At 45.3% G+C, this 19316-nt stretch overlaps 1 protein-coding gene across 10 annotated transcripts in view; it reads right to left on the bottom strand.

Moving 5' to 3' along the window:
* Positions 1-19316, bottom strand: part of BRSK2 (BR serine/threonine kinase 2) — a 319520-nt gene that overhangs the window by 3514 nt on the left and 296690 nt on the right. For 5 of the 10 annotated variants that reach the window (XM_040559842.1, XM_040559851.1, XM_040559852.1 and 2 more), the window contains one exon: positions 8244-11927. In XM_040559842.1, the coding sequence (XP_040415776.1) occupies positions 11908-11927 (20 nt within the window). In that variant the 3' untranslated portion in view covers positions 8244-11907. Of the gene's footprint in view, positions 1-6536; positions 6677-8243; positions 12592-19316 lie in introns of all 10 variants that reach the window. The other 5 variants (XM_040559845.1, XM_040559848.1, XM_040559849.1 and 2 more) reach the window with 2 other exon arrangements.

Genomic DNA, 19316 nt, shown 5'->3' with positions numbered 1-19316 from the left:
ATCTTGCGGACCGCTCTGCACTTAGGTAGCACAGCCAAACAGTGAGAGCCAGGCACCTGCTCTGCGGGACCACTGGTGCCAGCCAGATACAGCCACAGTGAGGAGCTGCTGGAAGGGATCTGGGCCTGGTGGGGGAACGCTGTCAGGTAACAGACAGGAGACCAAGAGACTGCCAAAGAAACCAGCACACCCACAAAGGATCGGATGTTACGGGAGCTTACCCAGCATGCCGATCTCACACAGCCACGCTTTGTCAAACAAGCTCACGTCGTCCTCTCACCTCTAAGGCAGCCCTTAGCTCTCTGTCTCATCTGGTTACAGAAGGGCTGGAAGCCACAGACACCCTTCTACCACCTGAACCGAGGCCAGAGACCTAGCCTGTTGGTTCACCTGGCCAAACTTACTACCGGAGGCCGATGTTCCTGCCTGCAGCACGAGTGGCACCACCACCCAGCTCAGAGCTACTTGCACTGTAGCCGTACGCGGCACAGACAGCTCCTGGTACTCCGGATGGAGCTGGTGAAATGAGAACGGCAGCAACCAGCTGGCCATCCCCCCTCAGCATGCTGCTGGGGGTCCCCATTCTTTTCAGGGCAGCAGAACCCCCTGGCTGTGAGCCCAGGCAGTCAGGCTTTCAGGGAGGTCAGCGCATAGCTGAGAGAAAACAGGAATCGATGTGGCTGAGTGCTCAGGTGAGAGTACCCAGAGCTTTCTCTAGCTCACTAGAAAGGATTTCAGATGGGACCTGACAGCAGCAGTATCCCACCCTCACTGCTCCACCAAAGGTTTGACATCTGCTAATAGTCTGTCTTGCAGCCGAAAGGCAGCCATTAGCACACCAGCTCCGACAGGATCCATTCCCTCACAAAGTGGTGCGAGGCCCCTTAACATAAAACTCTTCCTTTTTCTGGTCCCTGGCATAACTGAAACGCAAGGGCACAACGAGCCCGGGCTAGAGGCCTTCCTGCTCAGAGCAGAGCAACCCTCCCCAGCAGCAGCTCGGGCACAGGCAGGCCAAATGCCATCTCATGAGGGACTTAGGCCTCTGTGAAACTGCCGCTTCACCTGCCAGCAGTAAGGCCTAAAGGACACTTGCCCGAAGCAAGCACTGCCTCAAGGACTGCCAAAGGAAACCTACGCAGGGAAAACAGACCAATCTTTGGCAGCAGTCACGGATTTAACCACCGCAGCGGCCCAGTGAAGCGACCTGGGGACCCAGCAGGCATCAGGCTGATTAGGATGTGAACATATATGTTCACAGATATGAACAGCCCCATCAGGCCATGCAGCAGTGAGAAGTCCCCTTCTGCAGGGACTCAGGACCTTAAGGAAAGGCCAGTGCTGTTTCTTAGACTTGAAAGCTCCATTTCCAAGCACATAAGCTTTCCTTTCCCCTCCTAATTGCACTTGACTAAGCATCAAACACAAAAACCTGACATCCACAGGATTTATGCCCTAAATCAACTCAAGGAATTGTCTGTTCCCAAGCATCAAAGCTTGTGGAGCACCTCAGGTAGAAGGCCTGACTCTCATATAAATTCTGGTAAACAAAATACAGAAATTCATCCCCATTCTCTGCCTTGGCCAACCTGGGATTTTCATTTTGCTCTCATCACGTGCTAGTACTAGATCCTTTACTGTCTGTGTCAGGACGGAGTACAGAGGCCTACAGTACATCTGGATTTCAATGACTAAAAGTAAAGGAAATCTACTCTTCTGTAACAAATTCAGGGACACTGGTATCACATGTAGCAAGAGTACTTATATCTGCTTATTAAAAGCATTTATTTTTATTAACAAGGAGAGCTCCATGCTTCACTCTACTTGCAAAGGATAATGCAGAACAGAATGGGAAACTGATACCGAATAATCCGCGTTTCTTACAGTTACATGAAATCTATAGAAAAATTGTAACAGAAAGTAGTATCCCGTCCTTTTCAACAAGGTTTAGTGACACAACAATTCTGGAAAGTAGGCTTGAATCCTTGTGGCTACAAAAAACATTTTGACAGGAGTTAAGATCAGAAACAGAAGATAAATTGTTCTTAAGGATCAGCCGTACCTGCTGGAGCGGAACTGTGAAAGCTTTGGCTAATCTAAGGACATTTTCAAGACAGCCCAAATAATAATAACAAATGTCTTTAAATAACCAGTTTTAAAAACACTTTTAAATTGGCCTAAATCTACAGAACAGGTGCTGTGCAGTGATCGGTCCTGGCACACGAGAAGGACTGCAGCTCGGACAGGTAGGGCTGTGCGAACCTCAGCACGGGTGTGCATTGAGACCTCAGTGAGTGCTATTCTTCACCACTGCGAACTCATTTATTGGTACACCAGCGACACTCATGGCCTGCAGAACTGCAAAGAACCAACATGCACCAACTGAATACGCACCGATTGACCCAAAAGGGTTTGAGCAAGCCCCTCCTTTCACTCCCCAAAGGCTGACCCTGGGAAGTAGGTACCAGGCGGGGTAGCCAGGTGCTGCAAGCTGACATTGGCAGGCATCCTGCCGCCAAACACAACTGGCTGTGTGAGACCCAAATGCTTGGGAAGAATCAGATGGCACGTAGGGCAAAGGAGAGCCAGGCCAGCAGTTCCCAGCTGGACAGATAAGGCTCCTTCCTCATGACATTTTCACCTCGCACCCACCTGAGTTTGAGACACACAAAGTTCAAGCCTGAAGCACCAGAAGACTGCACAGCACCACCTGAACAACAAAGTTCAGCCCCTTGCAATCACAAGCTATTCTGCCACAGCTGCTGGGCATGGTGACAGGCAGCGGGTTTGTGTCCTGCACTCCCAGCCCCAAAGTCCCCACCAGGATGGGCTGCGGGTCCCCTGTGTGCCTTCAGGACTGGGCTCGTGGGCTCTGGCCTGGCCAGGAGGTGGCTGGACACCGGCATGGACCTGGGCTGAGGTTGGTGACAAGATGGCAACCCATGAGTAAAGTCAGTCTCGTGGTGTAACCACTGCTTAAAGGCGAGAGCAGGACAAATACTGCAATCCATCAAGGAATTCTGAGTGGATTAGGAGCCCTCTGCGCTTCATTATAGTCTCCCTGATGAAGGCAAAAAGCGAAACTGCAGCTGGAGGAGAGAGATTAAAAAACCTATTATAACAGTTTAATTATCTGTTATTATTGGATTAACATTCATTGCTGATCCAGGTGCTCCTCAAATAAATAGCTCAGGTGGTTTATAAGAGCATTGTTTTATTTTGCTGGTGAAAGACTTCTGGCCCATGAAATGAAAGCAGGAGCTTTTTTCAAAGCCCAGTATTCAAACCGAAGAAAGTTGAAGTATGCACTCCATCTGCCCAGCTTTTTTTTTAAATTATCATTTTTTTCCCTACCCTGAACTTTTGAACTGTTGGCTCCTTTCAACCAACCCTGTAAGCCTGGTGACAAAGCGATTTAAAAGTTTCTACATGTTTTGCAGAAACAAGCAACCACTGGAAGGGGAGAGACAGCCTGCAAATGAACCTTTAAATTTCCTGCGTAGGGAAATGATTGCAACCTAGGCTCCCATGTTCCTAGATGCCACAGAGCCCACACAAGGACGCACTCATGGAAACCCCCAAACACAAAGGGACAAAGTCAGAGCTCTGAATCAACCATGAGACACAGCAGTCTACACGCTCCTTACCTAGCGGAACTACTTTTAGAACTGCTACATATATATATATATTTTTTTTCTTAAATGCCTGTAGCTGGCCCCTGGTTGGGTCAATAAGCAAAAGCAAGCCCCTACATGCCAGCAACAAGATTAAAAGCTAGAGCTAGTGCATCAAACAAAATTGCTCCACTTAAACTAAGAACATGTCTTAGATTTTCATTCTTCTCAAGTGTAAAATGTGCAGGGTGGACCATCACACAAACTGAGCTGTGGGGTACTGCTTTATAAAGTCAGCCCACTTGAGTTATGAGACCCTTCATTTAAAACTCAGAAGGGAACGCTCAAGGCACTTCTCTGAACTCCCATGTACCACAAGCCACAGGAACAGCCCGAAAGGACCCTGACGCTGCCGAGGAGCTTTTCCCTCAGCAGCACCATTTTGTTCCCTGTAGCTCACAGTTATGTCAGCAAAGCCCAGACGTTTTCCCTGGAACTGCGGGATCCTCCAGCAGCTGTATCAGCTGCTGTGCTCTGAGCTGAGCACACAGAACAGCAAAGAAGAATGAGGCAGAAGTGAGACCTGGAGCCAGAATTATTGTTTGTCTGGAGCCTGAGCTAAAGCTAGTTTAACCCCGTGAGGCCAACGGCCTTGTGCAGATGCCCATCGGCTGAAGCAGCAACTATCAGTCTGTCTCTCTTGAAATATTTCTTATTAAGTTCCCTTTCTGTGTCTTACTGCCATTAACATTGCCACACGGATTTGACCAGCCTACTCAGTCTTTCCTAATGCATAAACCATGGAAATTGCCGGTCCTTTTTAAGCACCAAGCAGTACAATAACCTTACCTCCTCCTTCCCTCAAGGTCGATTTGCGCCTGGGTTGCCCAAAGGACACCTGTGGCTCCCTGTTTGGGCAGCAGCTAAGGGAAAAGCCTGTGCTGTTGCCTTCCCCGAGTCCCTTCTCTGCCCCATGGGGCTGCTGGGGCACCCCCATGGTTATACCCAGGTATAGCACTGCTAGTGCCAGGAAAACCACCAGCACAGTCTGTTTTATGCTAAGTTATGAACTGTTTAGCCTCTGACACCTCACCACCATCTCATGCATTTAACACGAGGCTAGGGGCAGGGAAGAGAGTTGTGCTGTCTTGCTCTGAGATACCTGCTGTGCCATCCAAGTACTGGCAAATAAACGCCTCCAGACTCAGTGAGTAAGGTTAGCTGGTTTTTTGAATCTATATTTTGACAGAAAAATAAAGTTTAGCAGTTTAAGACCAGGATGCCAGCAAGCTACAGCATGTGCCACAGATGCCTGTGCTGGGTCCAGTCCTCCTCGAAGCATTTCTGAGTTATTTCAGTGTAAGCAAAAGGACGTGCCAAAGTCCCACGTGAAGCATAGCTACATCCAAACAGCTCCCATCAAGGTGTCTCCATCAGGAGCCAGCAACTCCAGCATTTATGCACAAAAGAAAGTATCAGGAACCCTGTACGAACTGGAGCAGAGTGCTCCCATAAGCTGATGTGCAGTCTCAGTCAGGACATCATCTGAAATATTGCTAAAAAATGTTTTTTTGCATAGCCTCAGAACATCCCTAACTAATGTAGCTCCAACAGATCCCCTGATGCATTCGATAAACTGTAGCAGAAGCATGGAAGTAATTTGTTTCAGACAGCAGAGAAATCACTATTTCATTATACTATTTATAAAAATAACAGGCCTGACTGAGCCAATTGTCATGAACAGGGTTACCCTGAAATCTAATTTCAGGTAACTCCAGCATGCCCTGGTATTGAGTCAGGAGAGCCTTGTTTCATCCGTTCTGTAAACTGGCTGCATTAGGAATGAAGGTGCTCTCAGAGGAATTATCCAGACAGAACGGACACTGCAATTTGAAGTCACTGTCTCAATCTGAATAGATTTTCAATCGTATATGAGACTTTACTGTAAATACAGATTTTTTTTTCTGACTTACTTTATTTATTTTCTAATCTAAAAGTGCTCCCTGAATCAAGGCTTGCTGCTTCCCTAGATTGATCTCTCTCCTGCTGTTCCAGACAGCACGGAGGGAAGTCCACAGCCATAGCAGGACTGGACCAGGGCTGCCTTCTAGTCCCACCTACGTCCCTACAAGAGATGACGTTCAGCAGGGATGCAAAAGCCACTGCAAAGAGCAGGTCAGTGAGGAGCTGAAGCATGGGAAAACAAGATTTCCCTCCTGTCCCCAGCAGGTGTGTCTGGAACAGGCTGCCCTAAGAGGTTTTGAGCAGGGGTGAGACCACACAGTCCCCAGTGAACCCTTCCAACCTTAGCTGTTGTGTGCTTCTGCCATCCACACGCAGACCCGGCTGCACAGGCAGCGTCCCCAGGAACAGCAGCTACAGAAACACGCACCCTGACTGCAAGCAAGCTCTTCCTCCCTCTAATGCTGTTGATGAGAGCTTGTGTCTTCCCTGACCTTGAAGCTGTGTTATCTGCTTTGGCTGGGAGAAGGCGATAATAGCTCCCGACAATGGGAAGAGTCAGCTCTGAGCCGGTGGAACAGGAAATCCCATTTCTCAAGCCCTTCAAAGCCTGCCAGCCTGCCTGGCACTGTTTCTCTCAGCAGCACTCAGCAAGATTACAGCACTATAAATAACCCACACAATAAGTTGTGCATTAAGGAGAAGAAAGGACTAGCCCTCGATGTGGGTTTCCCTTCCACTTGTGGCCTCAAGTGTCCCCAGCCAGTTGAACTGCTAGGGTTTTGTTCTCCAAATTAAGAAGGAGCTGCAGCTGTTGAAGTGGTTTTAAACAAAATAAGGAGATTAAAGGGTACAACAAAGAGCTAAGATACTTCCCAATTTTAAAACAAGTGTCTCCCTCCCCTCCCCTCCCTGTTGTTTTCTATAATAAGAAACTCAGAACTAAATCTGATTCCTTACCAATCACTCTGCCCTTCTTTCACAAGCTCAGGTACAATCATTAGCATAAAATGAGGCTGAACAATGAAGCCCTGCAGATTTGCATACAACAGACGATCCATGTGGTCGTTCTGCTGCAGCATGTAAGAAAACATCCAAGCCTGTTGGCTTAAAGCTTCATCTGAACCATCAGGAAGAAAGACGCACCTCGTAACAGTAGGCACTAGCATTAGCATGCCTGGAGGCCTTACACAGGTGTTGCTGTTTAACAAACACTGCCCTTGCCTCTGCCTAGCGTGAACCATTAAAGCTCAGCCAGTTGTATCAGATCACTTTCATTAAAGCCAGCCTGAGTAGTGAGGAAATTTTCATGCATCACTTGCACGGCTTGGACAATTTGCATTAATGCTGTCAAACACCACTGACTTCTTTCTCAGCCCCCAAACAGACTGTACGCTGACATGTGGCGATGTGAATTACCCTCACAACTATTGCCTCAGCTGCTCATTTGATGCATATACACAATTTATTGCTTATATAGCACATGTCATGTACTGGTTCAATTAATAACAGTTCACCTTGAGCATAAATGTATTTTTCATGTATGCATTACCTAAACAAACTTCATATGCAAGTGTGCGCAGACAAATAGGACTTGTCAACTGCTGTCTTACACACTTCCCCTGCCTTCAATTTACACTCAGAAGGTTGTTTGTTGTGTTGTTCGCCACGGAAAATCAGAGAGAGAAAGGTTAAATGTAGCAAGTGTTTTAGGTATCCAGCCTGAGCTCTCAAAGAGAACCGGAGAGAGCTCACAACCACAGCAAACGAGGGACAGGTGTCATGGCTGCAGGCAACTTAGCAGGCAGCACCTGGGGGGGTTGGATGAAGACAACTGCCAGCAGACCTCCATCACAGAAGCATTCCAAAATCCTCTGCTGCCTTTACTGCTTGCCTTCTAATTTAAGCTACAACAGAAAAGGGTCTTTTGCAGAGAAGAGGTTAAATGTAACACCTTTCACTCTAAAGCACGCTCTCTCCTATGCATTAAGGATGATAATAAAACGTCAGGTAGCTAGAGAGTGGGTTAAACATGGCCAAATAAGAACGCAGAGTGAATGTGGGTAGGCCCTAAACATGAGGCCCTTCGCTTTACAAACTCATTGTTCTCTACTTATATAGCTTTCAGAGACCATCATTAGCAATAAAAGGGACCATAATTACTTCTGGAGACACAAAAAGACCATACAAATTTGTGAATATGTCTGAAAACAGTGGAAAAGTGAGAGAAATGTTTTAAAGCAGCATAGATCTGCTGCCACATTGCTGTTAAATCCCACTCCCCTGTATCGTGCTCTAGTCCAGCACCTCCTTCCTGCTCCAAAGCTGCGAATGCCACACAGCTAGAGCCCAGTTCTGGGTTTCTGGTGTCACAGAGCCCAAATCCTGCAGCATGTGTGATTCCCTTCATTTTTGGATCGCTGCCATTTTCTCCCCTGCTGCTGCTGTGTCCCCCTTCCCCTCAGGTTTCAGCAGACCAATAAATCCACACGTGCTAAACACTCTGGCTTTTTTCAAGGCAAGAGCTTATTTTTTGTGAATAACATGGCCCTGAAGCGCACGCTCCCGGCCCCACTGCTCCCCACTGGCACAAACACCTCAGGGCCCTCCTGCGACCCCCCCCCCCCGCACAACACCCCAGGAGTTGCTAAGGGCTGAGACCCTCACCTCACCCAGGCACCCTCTTCTTGCTGCCATATGTGCACAGGACGACCTGGAGGAGGTGCTTGTCCACCCCGTGCTGAGCAGGCCGAGGTGGCGGTGGTTCCTTGGTTCCTCAGCCTTCCGCAGCAGCCGGAACCTTCTGGAACCCAGCCCTCAGAGGCATGGCGGCAGCCCAGGCCTAGCACCACCTCACCTCACGACCGTGTGCTGATGCCCAGCAGCAGCCATGCTGTGTGGGTGTCCCCTTCTCTCCCCAGGCCTGCTCCCCAGGCCCCGGTACCCCGTCCTGTGAGCCCTCAGAGCACGGAGCTGTTCTGGAGCAGTGCTGCCAGTGCAGTGACAGGGGAGCACAAGGTGCTGGGGATGGCTGTGGCTAGAGACATCCAGAGAGGTCTTGTTCTCTCAGGTGTGTGCCACCGACCTCTGAGCCTGCAAGGCAAGCAGCCAGGCTGGGGGGAACCCAGCAGTTACAAATCCAGCATTAATGAGAATACCCTGAGGCTGTGAGAGGGGCGCAAGCCACCAGATGCCCAAACCGACCAGCAACACAGCCCAAGGCAACCCAGGGACGTACCTGAAAAGCTTTTTCAAATGTGTCTGACTGAGAGAGTGTTTCAGGCAGGGAGGGTGGAGAAATCCTTCCTATGCTAAATCTGGAAGCAATGTGAGAAGCTCAGGTTAGAGATGAGAACAATCATCATCAGCAACAGTTTTTGGTGCAGAGGTTTTCTTCCGGGCCAGATCTGGGGGTTTTCATTTTCCCTCAATTTGGATTCACCTTTTTCAATGTACTGCTGTGAAAACCAGACCAATGGGGCTGAACTCTGCCTGTGCACAGCGTGCTGAGCGGGGACACTTGGGCACGCTGGGTGCAGCACGAGCAGGCCCCAAAACGCTAATGGGGAGATGTTAATCCCACAGCCAGGATGATGCTGCCTCACACGCCGGCCATCTGCTTCTGCTTCCTCACAGAAAGCAGGGACATGGTACTTACCGGGTTTGACGTTGGTGTGAGGAGGTTCTTTTTCATGGACATAAACAAGACACTCAACAGCTAGTATCTTTACTGAATGAATTTATTGGTTTTTGAACTAAAGTTGCTCACAGTTATTTAACAAGGGATACATCAGATTTTTTTGTCCATTTTAAACCATTAAATAATGTCAGTTTGTGTCTGTATATGTGTGTGTGCGCGCGTGTGTGTCTTCAAAGTACAAAATAGGAAGGATAACAAGAGGTATTGCTTTCATTTATTCTTATATCTTGTGTAAGTAATCCCCTTCCTGCTTGTACCACATGGGTTTTGCTGATATAGGTATTTTTAAATTATTATTATTATTTTGTATTGAAATCCCAGCCTTTTGTAGAGGTACAATGTAACAGAAGCATCAAAATCTATACACAAGGGAAGAGAAAAGAGGGAAAAGAAGGACGGGGGTGATGGGAGGGGAGCTTGGAGGAGAAGTAGAGAGAGGGTGGAGGCAGGAAAGACAACGAAAGCAAAAGAGACTAATTTACAGCAATGTCATGCAATTAAAACTGCCCCCCTCTCCTGCACCCTTGCCTCCCCCCCTCCCCAGCCATCACCCCCTGGTGTCTGACATGCACACAGCAATACGAGAGAAAAGGTTCAGAATAGGGAAAATAAATAAATAAATAAAAACAAAAAATAAAATAAATCCCTCCCATTTGGGGGAATGGGGAAACAGGGCCAAAGTCAAAGGTCTTTGCCCCACTTGTGTCTTTAAAAATTCTTTTTAATCTTCAAACCTATGTACAAGTAAAACTGGTCCAAGAAGGGGAAAAATGATGAAAAAAAACAACGACGACAACAACAACAAAAAAGAACTCATCCAACATTGTCATTAAAAAAAAATAATCTTGCGATACAACATACACCCATAGGAACCCAACGAGCAGCAATCGAAGGTCATAAAAGAGCTGAACACTAATGCTAAGCCTACATTCTTAAAATCTCAGTCAAGAAGTACTTCTCACTGTGTTTTGTCTTCCACGCGTAAAACCACGTTTTTTTTGTTTGTTTAACCTTTGAGCTTGGGCCAGAATAAGTTACACTTGGTCACGTAACTCTTGAGGAGGAGGAAAAAAGGCAGCAATTCTTCTTTCTCAAAGTCACAAGATGAACACTTACAGGGTTTCTGTGTCTTTTTTCGCCCTCCTCCACAAAATAAATAAGAATCCATGTTGCCTCTACACAGTTATTAAACAGAAGATATATCTAACAGCTTATTTTTTTAAATATATATATATGTATATATAAATAACCAAGACCTAGTAACTGAAACACAAAAAAAGGTCCCCATCCACCCAATCCCACCCTCCTCCCCTTCAAACAAAAACAAAAAACAAACAAAAAACAAACAAAAAAACAAACAAAAACAAAACAACAAAACAAAACAAAACTTTATAAAAATATCTTGCAGTAATTTTTAAAGTTTACAGTAGCTTCGTGATTAAGTCTCCCGTTGCCCTGACTCCACCTTGTCTTGCTCAGATGAACTAAGTGCCAGTGATTTGCACACACACACACACAGGAAATAAAACCCAAGATAAGTCTCTTTTCTTCCTCCTCTTCGTCTTCTTTTTTTCTTTTTTTTTTTTTTTTTTTTTTTTTTTTAGAAAAAATCACCCAAGCCAACAAATGAAATTGGTAACTTAAAGAAATAATAATACTGATATCAATGCAGCACTAGCAACACAACAATTGCCTCTAAATGCAGGGTGTGGTGGAGGATCCAGCTGGTGGAAGAAGGTCCCAGCACGGTGGCACAGTGGCAGGGAGCTGACAGATGGGGAGGAAGGTGTCGAAGGAGGAACAGCAGTAGCAGCAGCGGCAACTGTGCCTGGTGGTGGGAGAGACAGTCCTTGGCAGAGTCGTGTCCCTCTTCTTTGCTACCAGAAGTTGCCTTTTCCCTAAGTTTTAATGTTTTGTTTGTATGTGTTTATTCATTGAACCCCCTCTCCCTCCTAAATTTATTCCTTTCCCCTTCCAGCAGGTCAAAAAGCAAAATGATACAGTATAAAAAAAATAAATATTCTGTGTCTATATATATATATGTATGTATGTATGTATATTTATATGAAAATATACACACATATATACATGTATATATAAAAAAGAGGACAAAAGAAAAGGAAAAGGTGGTGGGGAGAAAAAGAAGGTTAAGAAAATCCTGTGATGAAGCTCCCCAATTTTGTCTTGGTTCAACGCTTAGTTTTGAGTTGCTCCTGGCTGGTTTCTGATGAGAACGCGCTCTGGATTCACAAAACACTGCGCTCCCGCTACCCCTTCTCCTTCCCCGCACCCTCCCCTCCGGGCTGTGTTCACCTGCGCGGACAGAAGTTGCCAAGGGTAAAGGTTTCACTCCAACAATTTGAAACCTCCTTTCAGCCCAGACTGTGCAATCCCATAACTGAGCAGATCTCTCTTGTGGAGCACCAAAAAAGAAAAAAGAGAGAGGAAAAAAAAAAAAAAAAGGCGTGCACTGGGGAGGTGTTTGGGGAGAAGTGGGGGAGAAACCCACTTCCCGAAGGGAGAGGGGAGGCTGGGAACCTCAAACAGGACTGGTCCTTGGACAGTCTACATCGGTTGCCTTCCGTCAACAAGTGTCCGCAGAGCACAGAAGGTGAAGCCGTGGCTGACATGTTAACTTTTCGGGATAATTCCTGGTAGCAGAGCGGAAACAAGTGGTGTCGTCAGAAACACAGAGAGAGCATGAACAGAACAAGAAACAAACCAAAAGAAAACAAAAAAATAAAAAAAAATCAGGAAGGAGAAAAAAGAAAAACATTCAAAAAAAGGGAGGAAAAAAAAACAATCAAAAAAACCACAACCCAAGATCTGTCGAACTGGGTTTGTCATCTGTGCTACCTTTTCTTTTCTTTCTTTTCTTTTCATTCTTTTGTTCGTTTGTTTTTGTGTTTGTTTCTGAGATATATATTATATATCATATATAAATATATATATGTATATATATACAGTCATTCCTTCATACAAAATTTGTCTATAGACAGTTTTGTACTGTTGTGGCAAGGTATATACATCCTTCTAGTTTAGAGGCTAGCTTGCTAAGGAATATTCTTTCATTCTTGCTTGCTTTTTTGTTTTTGTTTTTGATTTTTTTTTCTAAGTTATTTAATTTTTATGTGTTTATTTAAGGTTGGTCTTGTAGGCCGACTGATGAGACCATCTTTGCCTTGTCTTTGCCAGCAGGGTACTTATTGTCTCCTCTAGACCCATAGTCATTAGAACCGGAATCGCTCCGCTTGCTGTTTGCGCTATGCTTGGTTGGCGTGCCGGGGGGATGGCTCACCTGCCCGTTCTTCTCGTCTGAAAAAAGTTGTTTAATTACGTCAAAGAAGTTACTCAATGGGCTGCCTGGGTACACAAAACAGAGGAGACAAAAAAAGAAAGAAAGAAAGAAAGAAAGGAAGAAAGAAAAAAAAAACGAGAGGGAAAGAGAGAAAAAGAGGAGAGAAAGAGAGAGAACAAACAAACAAATGAACAATGGGGCTTTTAACGAGAAGAACATGATGAGGAGATCCAGAGCCACGTGCGTGGGGGTGTGTGGGGGATGAAGACAATGAGCAGGAAGAGGAAGAGTGTTTAGGATGGGACACCTACAGAAATAAAGAGGCTGGGAGCACAAAGCACCTAGGTGTTAGGTCCTGGTTTTCTCCTGAGATGGTGGGTACAGCTGTCTCACCTAGCAGGAGGACACAGTACCATGTTGAAATAGTTCAGTCTACTTGGAGTCATTTGGCCACTCCGCAATGAGACGTCAGTGAACGTAATGCTGAGTACAGGCAAATCCCATCTTAGTGCTGCTGTTATATTTTTTTAGAGTGGTCACCAATTGATGCCTTGCTTTGCAGCCCTGCTAAGTTCTCTGGCTGCACTGGGCATTATGCTTTTCTTGCTTGCTTTCTGTTTCGTTCTGAGTAGCTGCTTGCTCATCTTTCAGACACTAAGCCTGAAGTGCCTGAGTGCTCTAAGGAAGAAAATATGTGAAAAATGAGAGACGGCTGACATGACTACTTCCATCTGCATGTGTGATTTATGGCTTGTGCTTGCAAGCCTCTAAGCAAATTCACAACCTTCTTACAACAGGCACCTCAAAATGAAGATACTGAATGCTATGTAGAAGCAGACTTTTCTGGCTGTAAATATTTCTGGGACCTACTAGGGTCAAGAACTACTTCCTCACTGCCCTGAATTTATGTTCTCGCTACAATACAGCCTCCACAACACTGACATGGCTTTCAGTGGAGCTAGGAGCCACAGAAGGGTTTCATGCTGGTGGAAAAGGTATCTCATTAAGCCAGCCACTGGAGCAGGCTGCAGTGTTAACATGGGTTGGGAACTGTGCACATCAGAATACAATCTTTCATGCCATTTGGAAGAGTCTCTTTGCCCGCCATTTCACCTTCTGATCAAATCCAAGATTCACTTTACCAATGCCACTTGCCACTGTGGAGCGTGATGCATCACAGACCCACCTCCAGGGGCCAAAAGGAACAGACAGACCCTGGATTGAATGCAGTGAGTCTTCTTCTAAAACCCTTTGAATGCAGGCATCTGAGACCTCTCAATTCACAAGGCACAAATGATATGTAAGGAGCCTTCACGTGCTTGACTAACAGCTATGTGCTGGATTTAATTATGCAGCTCCAGGGCAATGACATGCAACACCTTGACTGGTGAGAGCCAGACAGTTGACAGTCTTCATTTAATTCCTGTCTGCCGTACATCCAATGCAGTGAAAGACCCAGCTGTATCTCAGCATGAGTGGTACCAACCCAGGAACAGTCCATGGAGGTTTCACAACACAACAGCTTGGGCTGAGGCTGTGCAGCAGGTTCTTTCCTCATGCTGGAGCGCCCACTGTAGTAGTGGCTACACCTCTGTGCCACTGTATTTTTGGACCTCCAGGCAGCAGTGGTGTGTGGTGTTTGTCTAGTCCTGTGTGAGAGGATGTGTAGAAGGTCATACCCAAGGAAAGGTTCTGTGAAGCTACTGAAGGAAATGGACCAGCTACTATCATAAAGGTAGCCCTTGTGAGGTGTTTCTAGTCCCTTGTAATTTTCCTGGACTGGGGGATTAATCCTGACCAGACATCTGAGGGGTCACAATAAATCCTCTGGACATGGATGTTGAAAGGGCTGGTTCTTACCTAACCTACACCATACAGGTGATGACTGTTTGTGATCGTTAAAACCCCATTGTGCTTTTCTCAATATTGGCACTGTTGGCTCCATTGTTCTAACAAATTCAAATCCGCGCATTTACATCCCACCTAAGTAATTTTGTTCTCCGGCTCCCAGAAGGAAAAAGGCTCCTTGCTTCTGACTTGCAGTGATGTGGCATGCTGTGAGGAGTGGGGCCTTCTTTCCCTGAGATGGCAACGTTCAGTCCAGAGCAAAGGGGTTTCTGCATAGCAGAGAGCACCCCTTATTCACAGTTAGTGGACACTGATGACTTATTAATATTCTATTTCCTTTCACTTTTATTATACACACAGGCAAATCAGTTACTACAGCAGGCAAATACTGTCTCTGTGTGTTAACTTTTCTGAAGAGCTTGTTGAGTGCTGTCTTACTCTCTAATGGAAGATACTAGACAGACATCAACTGTTCTTATGCAAAGAAAGTGCAATACGTAGGATTTGTGCCCTGCAAAACAGAATGTGGCACTTTTTCTTCTGCCCCATGCTAGCCAGGTAGTTGTTGCTTTCTTCTGCATGGTAACAGGCACTGAGAGAAACCAAATGGCTGGCAAATAGAGTGAAGGATCTCAGTCTTTCTTATCCAATTCATTCCTTGTCTTCCTGTACTTGCAGTTTTGTGTTTAACTTACTGCTGGCCCTGGTTCTCTCTGTGCATTCAATTATACCCACGCCCCAAGCAAATGGCTGTTAGTTTCTGGAAGGGCATCATTCAGCTAACAGACTGAAGCCTTAGAGACGGGCCTGAACAAACAGCCAGGCAACACATGTATCTCAGTTTCTGGCTAAGATAGGAAAAGCTATCAAACTCTCAGCCATTTCTGGGTCAGAACTCTGTGAGCTCCACCTGCCTCCTTCCACGTGCATGCAAATGCTTTGGAAAGGAGATATCTCTTCCAGATCTATGACGTCTAATTCCAATTTTTCACTAAGCCTCTCTAAAACTGTATTAGGTTTGTGGGTGCATGCTCTGCTCAGACTCTTTTCTATCTACTCAGATTCATTTCTACTTCTTTTAAGTGAATACTCTTTTTCAGAGAAAAAAAAAGCAAACACTCAGCCTTGAATGCAGGAATGTGGGCAGATCTGGCTCTTATGTGGCTTTGGACCTCTCATCTTCATAAGCAAATGGAGTCAGCAGAGAGAATGAAAAAGAGCACTGAAAAAAATGCTGGAGAGGGAAAGACTGCTAGATTGGGAGAAAAGGGGAGGGGAGTATCTCCAATTATTCAGCTGAGCAGTTTATTCAACAAGCTTAGAGGGAAAGAAGAGGGCAGAGTAAGCAGTGCTCTGCAGGAATTGGGGAAATTTTACTTTTCACGTAGACAGGAACAGCAGACAAAAGTACAACTTGCAAGAATGGAGCAATAAAACATTTTAAAAATTGTATGTAAATATCTTGTACTTGATGAGTTCTGATACAGGATTTTTAATCATCCTATTAAAATATGCTGCCCCTGTTTCATCCACCCTTTCTCCTCCCCATGCCCTACTGGCTTTCAAGTGCTTGGAGATTTACTGCAGCAAGAGTATTTAACAGTCTGCTTTTCTTTGCCTGTATCTCTACTGGATTCCTCACAATCAGCATTTTCAGGTAAAATTTTAATGGGAGGTAAGAAATCCTTAGGGATATTTAAAGAGAGCTACTGAAAAACAAAATAGGCCATTTCACTAACCCTTTCCTTTCTTTGCCTTTTGTAGTATCTGGCCTCGTAATTAAATACTTGGTAATAATACTTTCCTATCTTGCAGTCAAGAAAGAACTGATCCTACGCCAAGCACTACAGACAATCACGGCATTGATGTTATCTGCAGGACAGCTTGTTAGCCCACTCTTGGGCTGGTCTAGTTATTGGTCTTTGAATAGACAAAGAGTCCTCACATTTCTCTCTGGGGATATGTAAACACGGGGCAGCTATGCTGGAAGCATGCAAATGGTGAGTGGTGTTGCTCCTCTTAGTTCTCAGTTCCCTTTGGGCTTATACGGCCAGTAAAACAAGACCTGAAAATGCAGGCGATGGTGGATTAGAATAGCTTTTTCAGCAATCTTCCACTCCTAGCATTCAGTGCAAAATATGTGACAGGCTCCTACACCTGCGAGTCCATCTGGGGGCCTCAAAGAGGCTGCCTCTCTTATTTCAGAAGGTGAGATGACATCCCATTTTCTCTGGACAGGGATGAGGGTTTGGCTCACTGATTCTTCAAAACTTCCCTGGCATTTCATGCATCCGTAACTAAGGTCTTCTTTCCCCTTGAGAGCAAACGTTCATCAACACAGAGCAAAGAAGGCGTGAAGGGCAGCAAGGGTGAGAAACTACAAGAAGGATCAGAGGCAGGAGGGGAGGTTCAGAGCATTAGGTTTACATCTGTTAGGAGGAGATGGATATGTGCATTTTTGAGTTAGTCCAAGGAGCTGGATGCTGCAAGATGGGGAAGGGGAATGAGTTTGAAAACAAGCACTGAAGCTTATGAAAGGGTCATGTGTTGAAGGGACACTAAAGAAACAGATTTATGGAGAAGGTACTGGTTTGTGGCACCTGTGTGCAGCTCTGTCATGGCCAAATATCTCAAAAGGAGTCAAAATTGTGAATGTATTTGAATACAACAGGCACTAAAAGGAAGAAGTAAGGCTGGGAACAGACAGAGAGGTAAAAGGAAGCTGGGCAGATGGCTTGTATCAGCCCTCAGAGTACTCTGTATCTCATTTGCTATTCCTAAGAAGTCTGGTGACGTTGACTTAGCCCCAGTGGTGTCACACAAAGTTGAAGTGGCAGAGCCAGGTTAAGAGAGGAAAGAGAGAAGGTGACTCACTCCCAAGCACCAGGAGTGGCACTAGGAGAGGGTGCATCTGCTCTGACCTTGCAAAGACCTTCCAAGTCCTCCAGAGGAAACTAACAGGAGGTGGTGAATAAGCAGCTTCAGGACAACCTTGGAGGCTTCAGTCCCTGACTGGAGCCTGCTGTTTTGTAACATTTTAAGACAGTCAGATAAGGACTTGGTCTTGTTTTCATTCAAGCAAATGGCAACATTCCCATTGCCTTAGTCGAAGCAAACCCTGAGGCACTTTCTTGTCCTGTGAAACCATCTCTCTCACATCCATAACAACTTTTAATGCATTAATCCTTGTGGTGCTGACCACAAAGTTGTATAAAGCAAATATGCCATCTGTGAGATTATTATCCTGTACCTTTCCTTTCTGTATAGCCTGACAAATTTTGAGTTTCTGCATTTTTAGCTTAGGCTTTGAGAGAAAATGAATGGAAAAACATAGGTCTCAACTGGAAACAGAGAGAGACACTTTGTCAACCTGACTTCCCATATTCCTTTTCATGTTGCTTTCACATCCTTTCTGCCTGCTTTCTGCCCTTGTTTTATTGTTGGTTTTTTTTTTTTTCCGTTTTTTTTTTTCATCCCTAGCTTGCTATTTATTTCAATAGCAGCCAAGGTTTCAGTGAATAATGTAGCAAAAATCCAACTCCTTCCACATAATGCATTGAAACATTCTGTTGATGAGTGATAATTCAGTCCCTTTCAAACCCATTTGCTACTTTGACAGAATTCTAGCCCCCTTTTTTAAGACTGGACACTTTCTGTCTGTTTTCTGTTGGCAGAGTCACTTTGCCTTCAATACCAGAAGATTTAAAATAGAGAACCCACTCCAGAAATATTTGCAATGAAAGGAATATCAGAGAGGTAAAACTGGCCTACTCCTCTTCATTTAATTACAATCTCATGTAGGGGTCTTTCTTCAGACTAAGGAGTCCCTGGCCTTGGCACTGTACAAATGCAAATCAGAAAGAGGCCTCATGGAGCTCACTCGCTATCAAAGAAGATGATAAAGAAAACTTTTGCTCAACTTGTTTAAGCTAAATTGGATATATGAGGTCTCCCTCTAGACTGGAGAAGGGTGACTGAAAGGCAGTTGCGATGTCTTGCTGGAGGCCATCACACAGAACTTCCTAATCTATGAACCCATCCTACCCTACTTGAAGTGAGCTGAAGGAACTGCTGAAATCCCAAGACTGGTACTTCTCTAAAAATATAGGAAGTCAGAAAAGCTTTTCAGGAGACAAGTATGTGGTTTCATATTTGCTAGATTTTTAAACTGTCACACAACAGATTGACCAAAACAAGTTCTCCCATTTATTTTTTCCCTGGTAAGTTATATAATTGGACAGCTGTTTTGATTTTATTTTGGTTTAGGATTAGAAAATGGAGGCAGACTGACAGCCCACAAGATAACTTGAGTTTCTTAGCAGGACACCTGAACTGTAACTGGGCAAGACTACTTCCAAAGGAAAGAACAGAGCTTATTTTCCAGAGTCCTTGGATTCTGTAAAAATGCCAGCTGATAACAGTGCTTGCCGAAACAGACTGCTGGTAGGAACTACTCCACTTATCACACACTGTTACTACAGCTGTCCATGCTACCAGCAGGTGGGAACTTTCAGTGGCTACACATCTGGGCAGATCTGAACAACCAACCTGACATTCAAATGCCCTATAACCCACCCTTGTTCCTACTCCCCTAAAACATCCCTTCTCCTGTGCAGGAGGTAGGCCCAATACTTGTGATTAGCCAGATGCATCCAGATGCCCATTCTGCCTCTGTCTCATACGTTTTTTCTCTCTCTCACAGAGAAAATTCAGCCTCTCCTGTTACAGGCAATGCAACTGAGATGGGTACCTCTTGGGTGACTGAGTTAGAGGATGGTGAACACGGCCAGCAAAGACCCAAATAAATGAGGCGTATTCCCTTCCTGCTATCTTCTGCAGAGCTAAGACATGAGTAATTAATTGGAAAACAAACATGTCCATTACTGATGAATAC

This window comes from Cygnus olor, chromosome 5 (genome assembly GCF_009769625.2).
Source record: "Cygnus olor isolate bCygOlo1 chromosome 5, bCygOlo1.pri.v2, whole genome shotgun sequence".
NCBI classification, from domain to species: domain Eukaryota; kingdom Metazoa; phylum Chordata; class Aves; order Anseriformes; family Anatidae; genus Cygnus; species Cygnus olor.
Note: the sequence above shows the minus strand (reverse complement) of the source record. Positions and strands in the feature narration are given on the sequence as shown.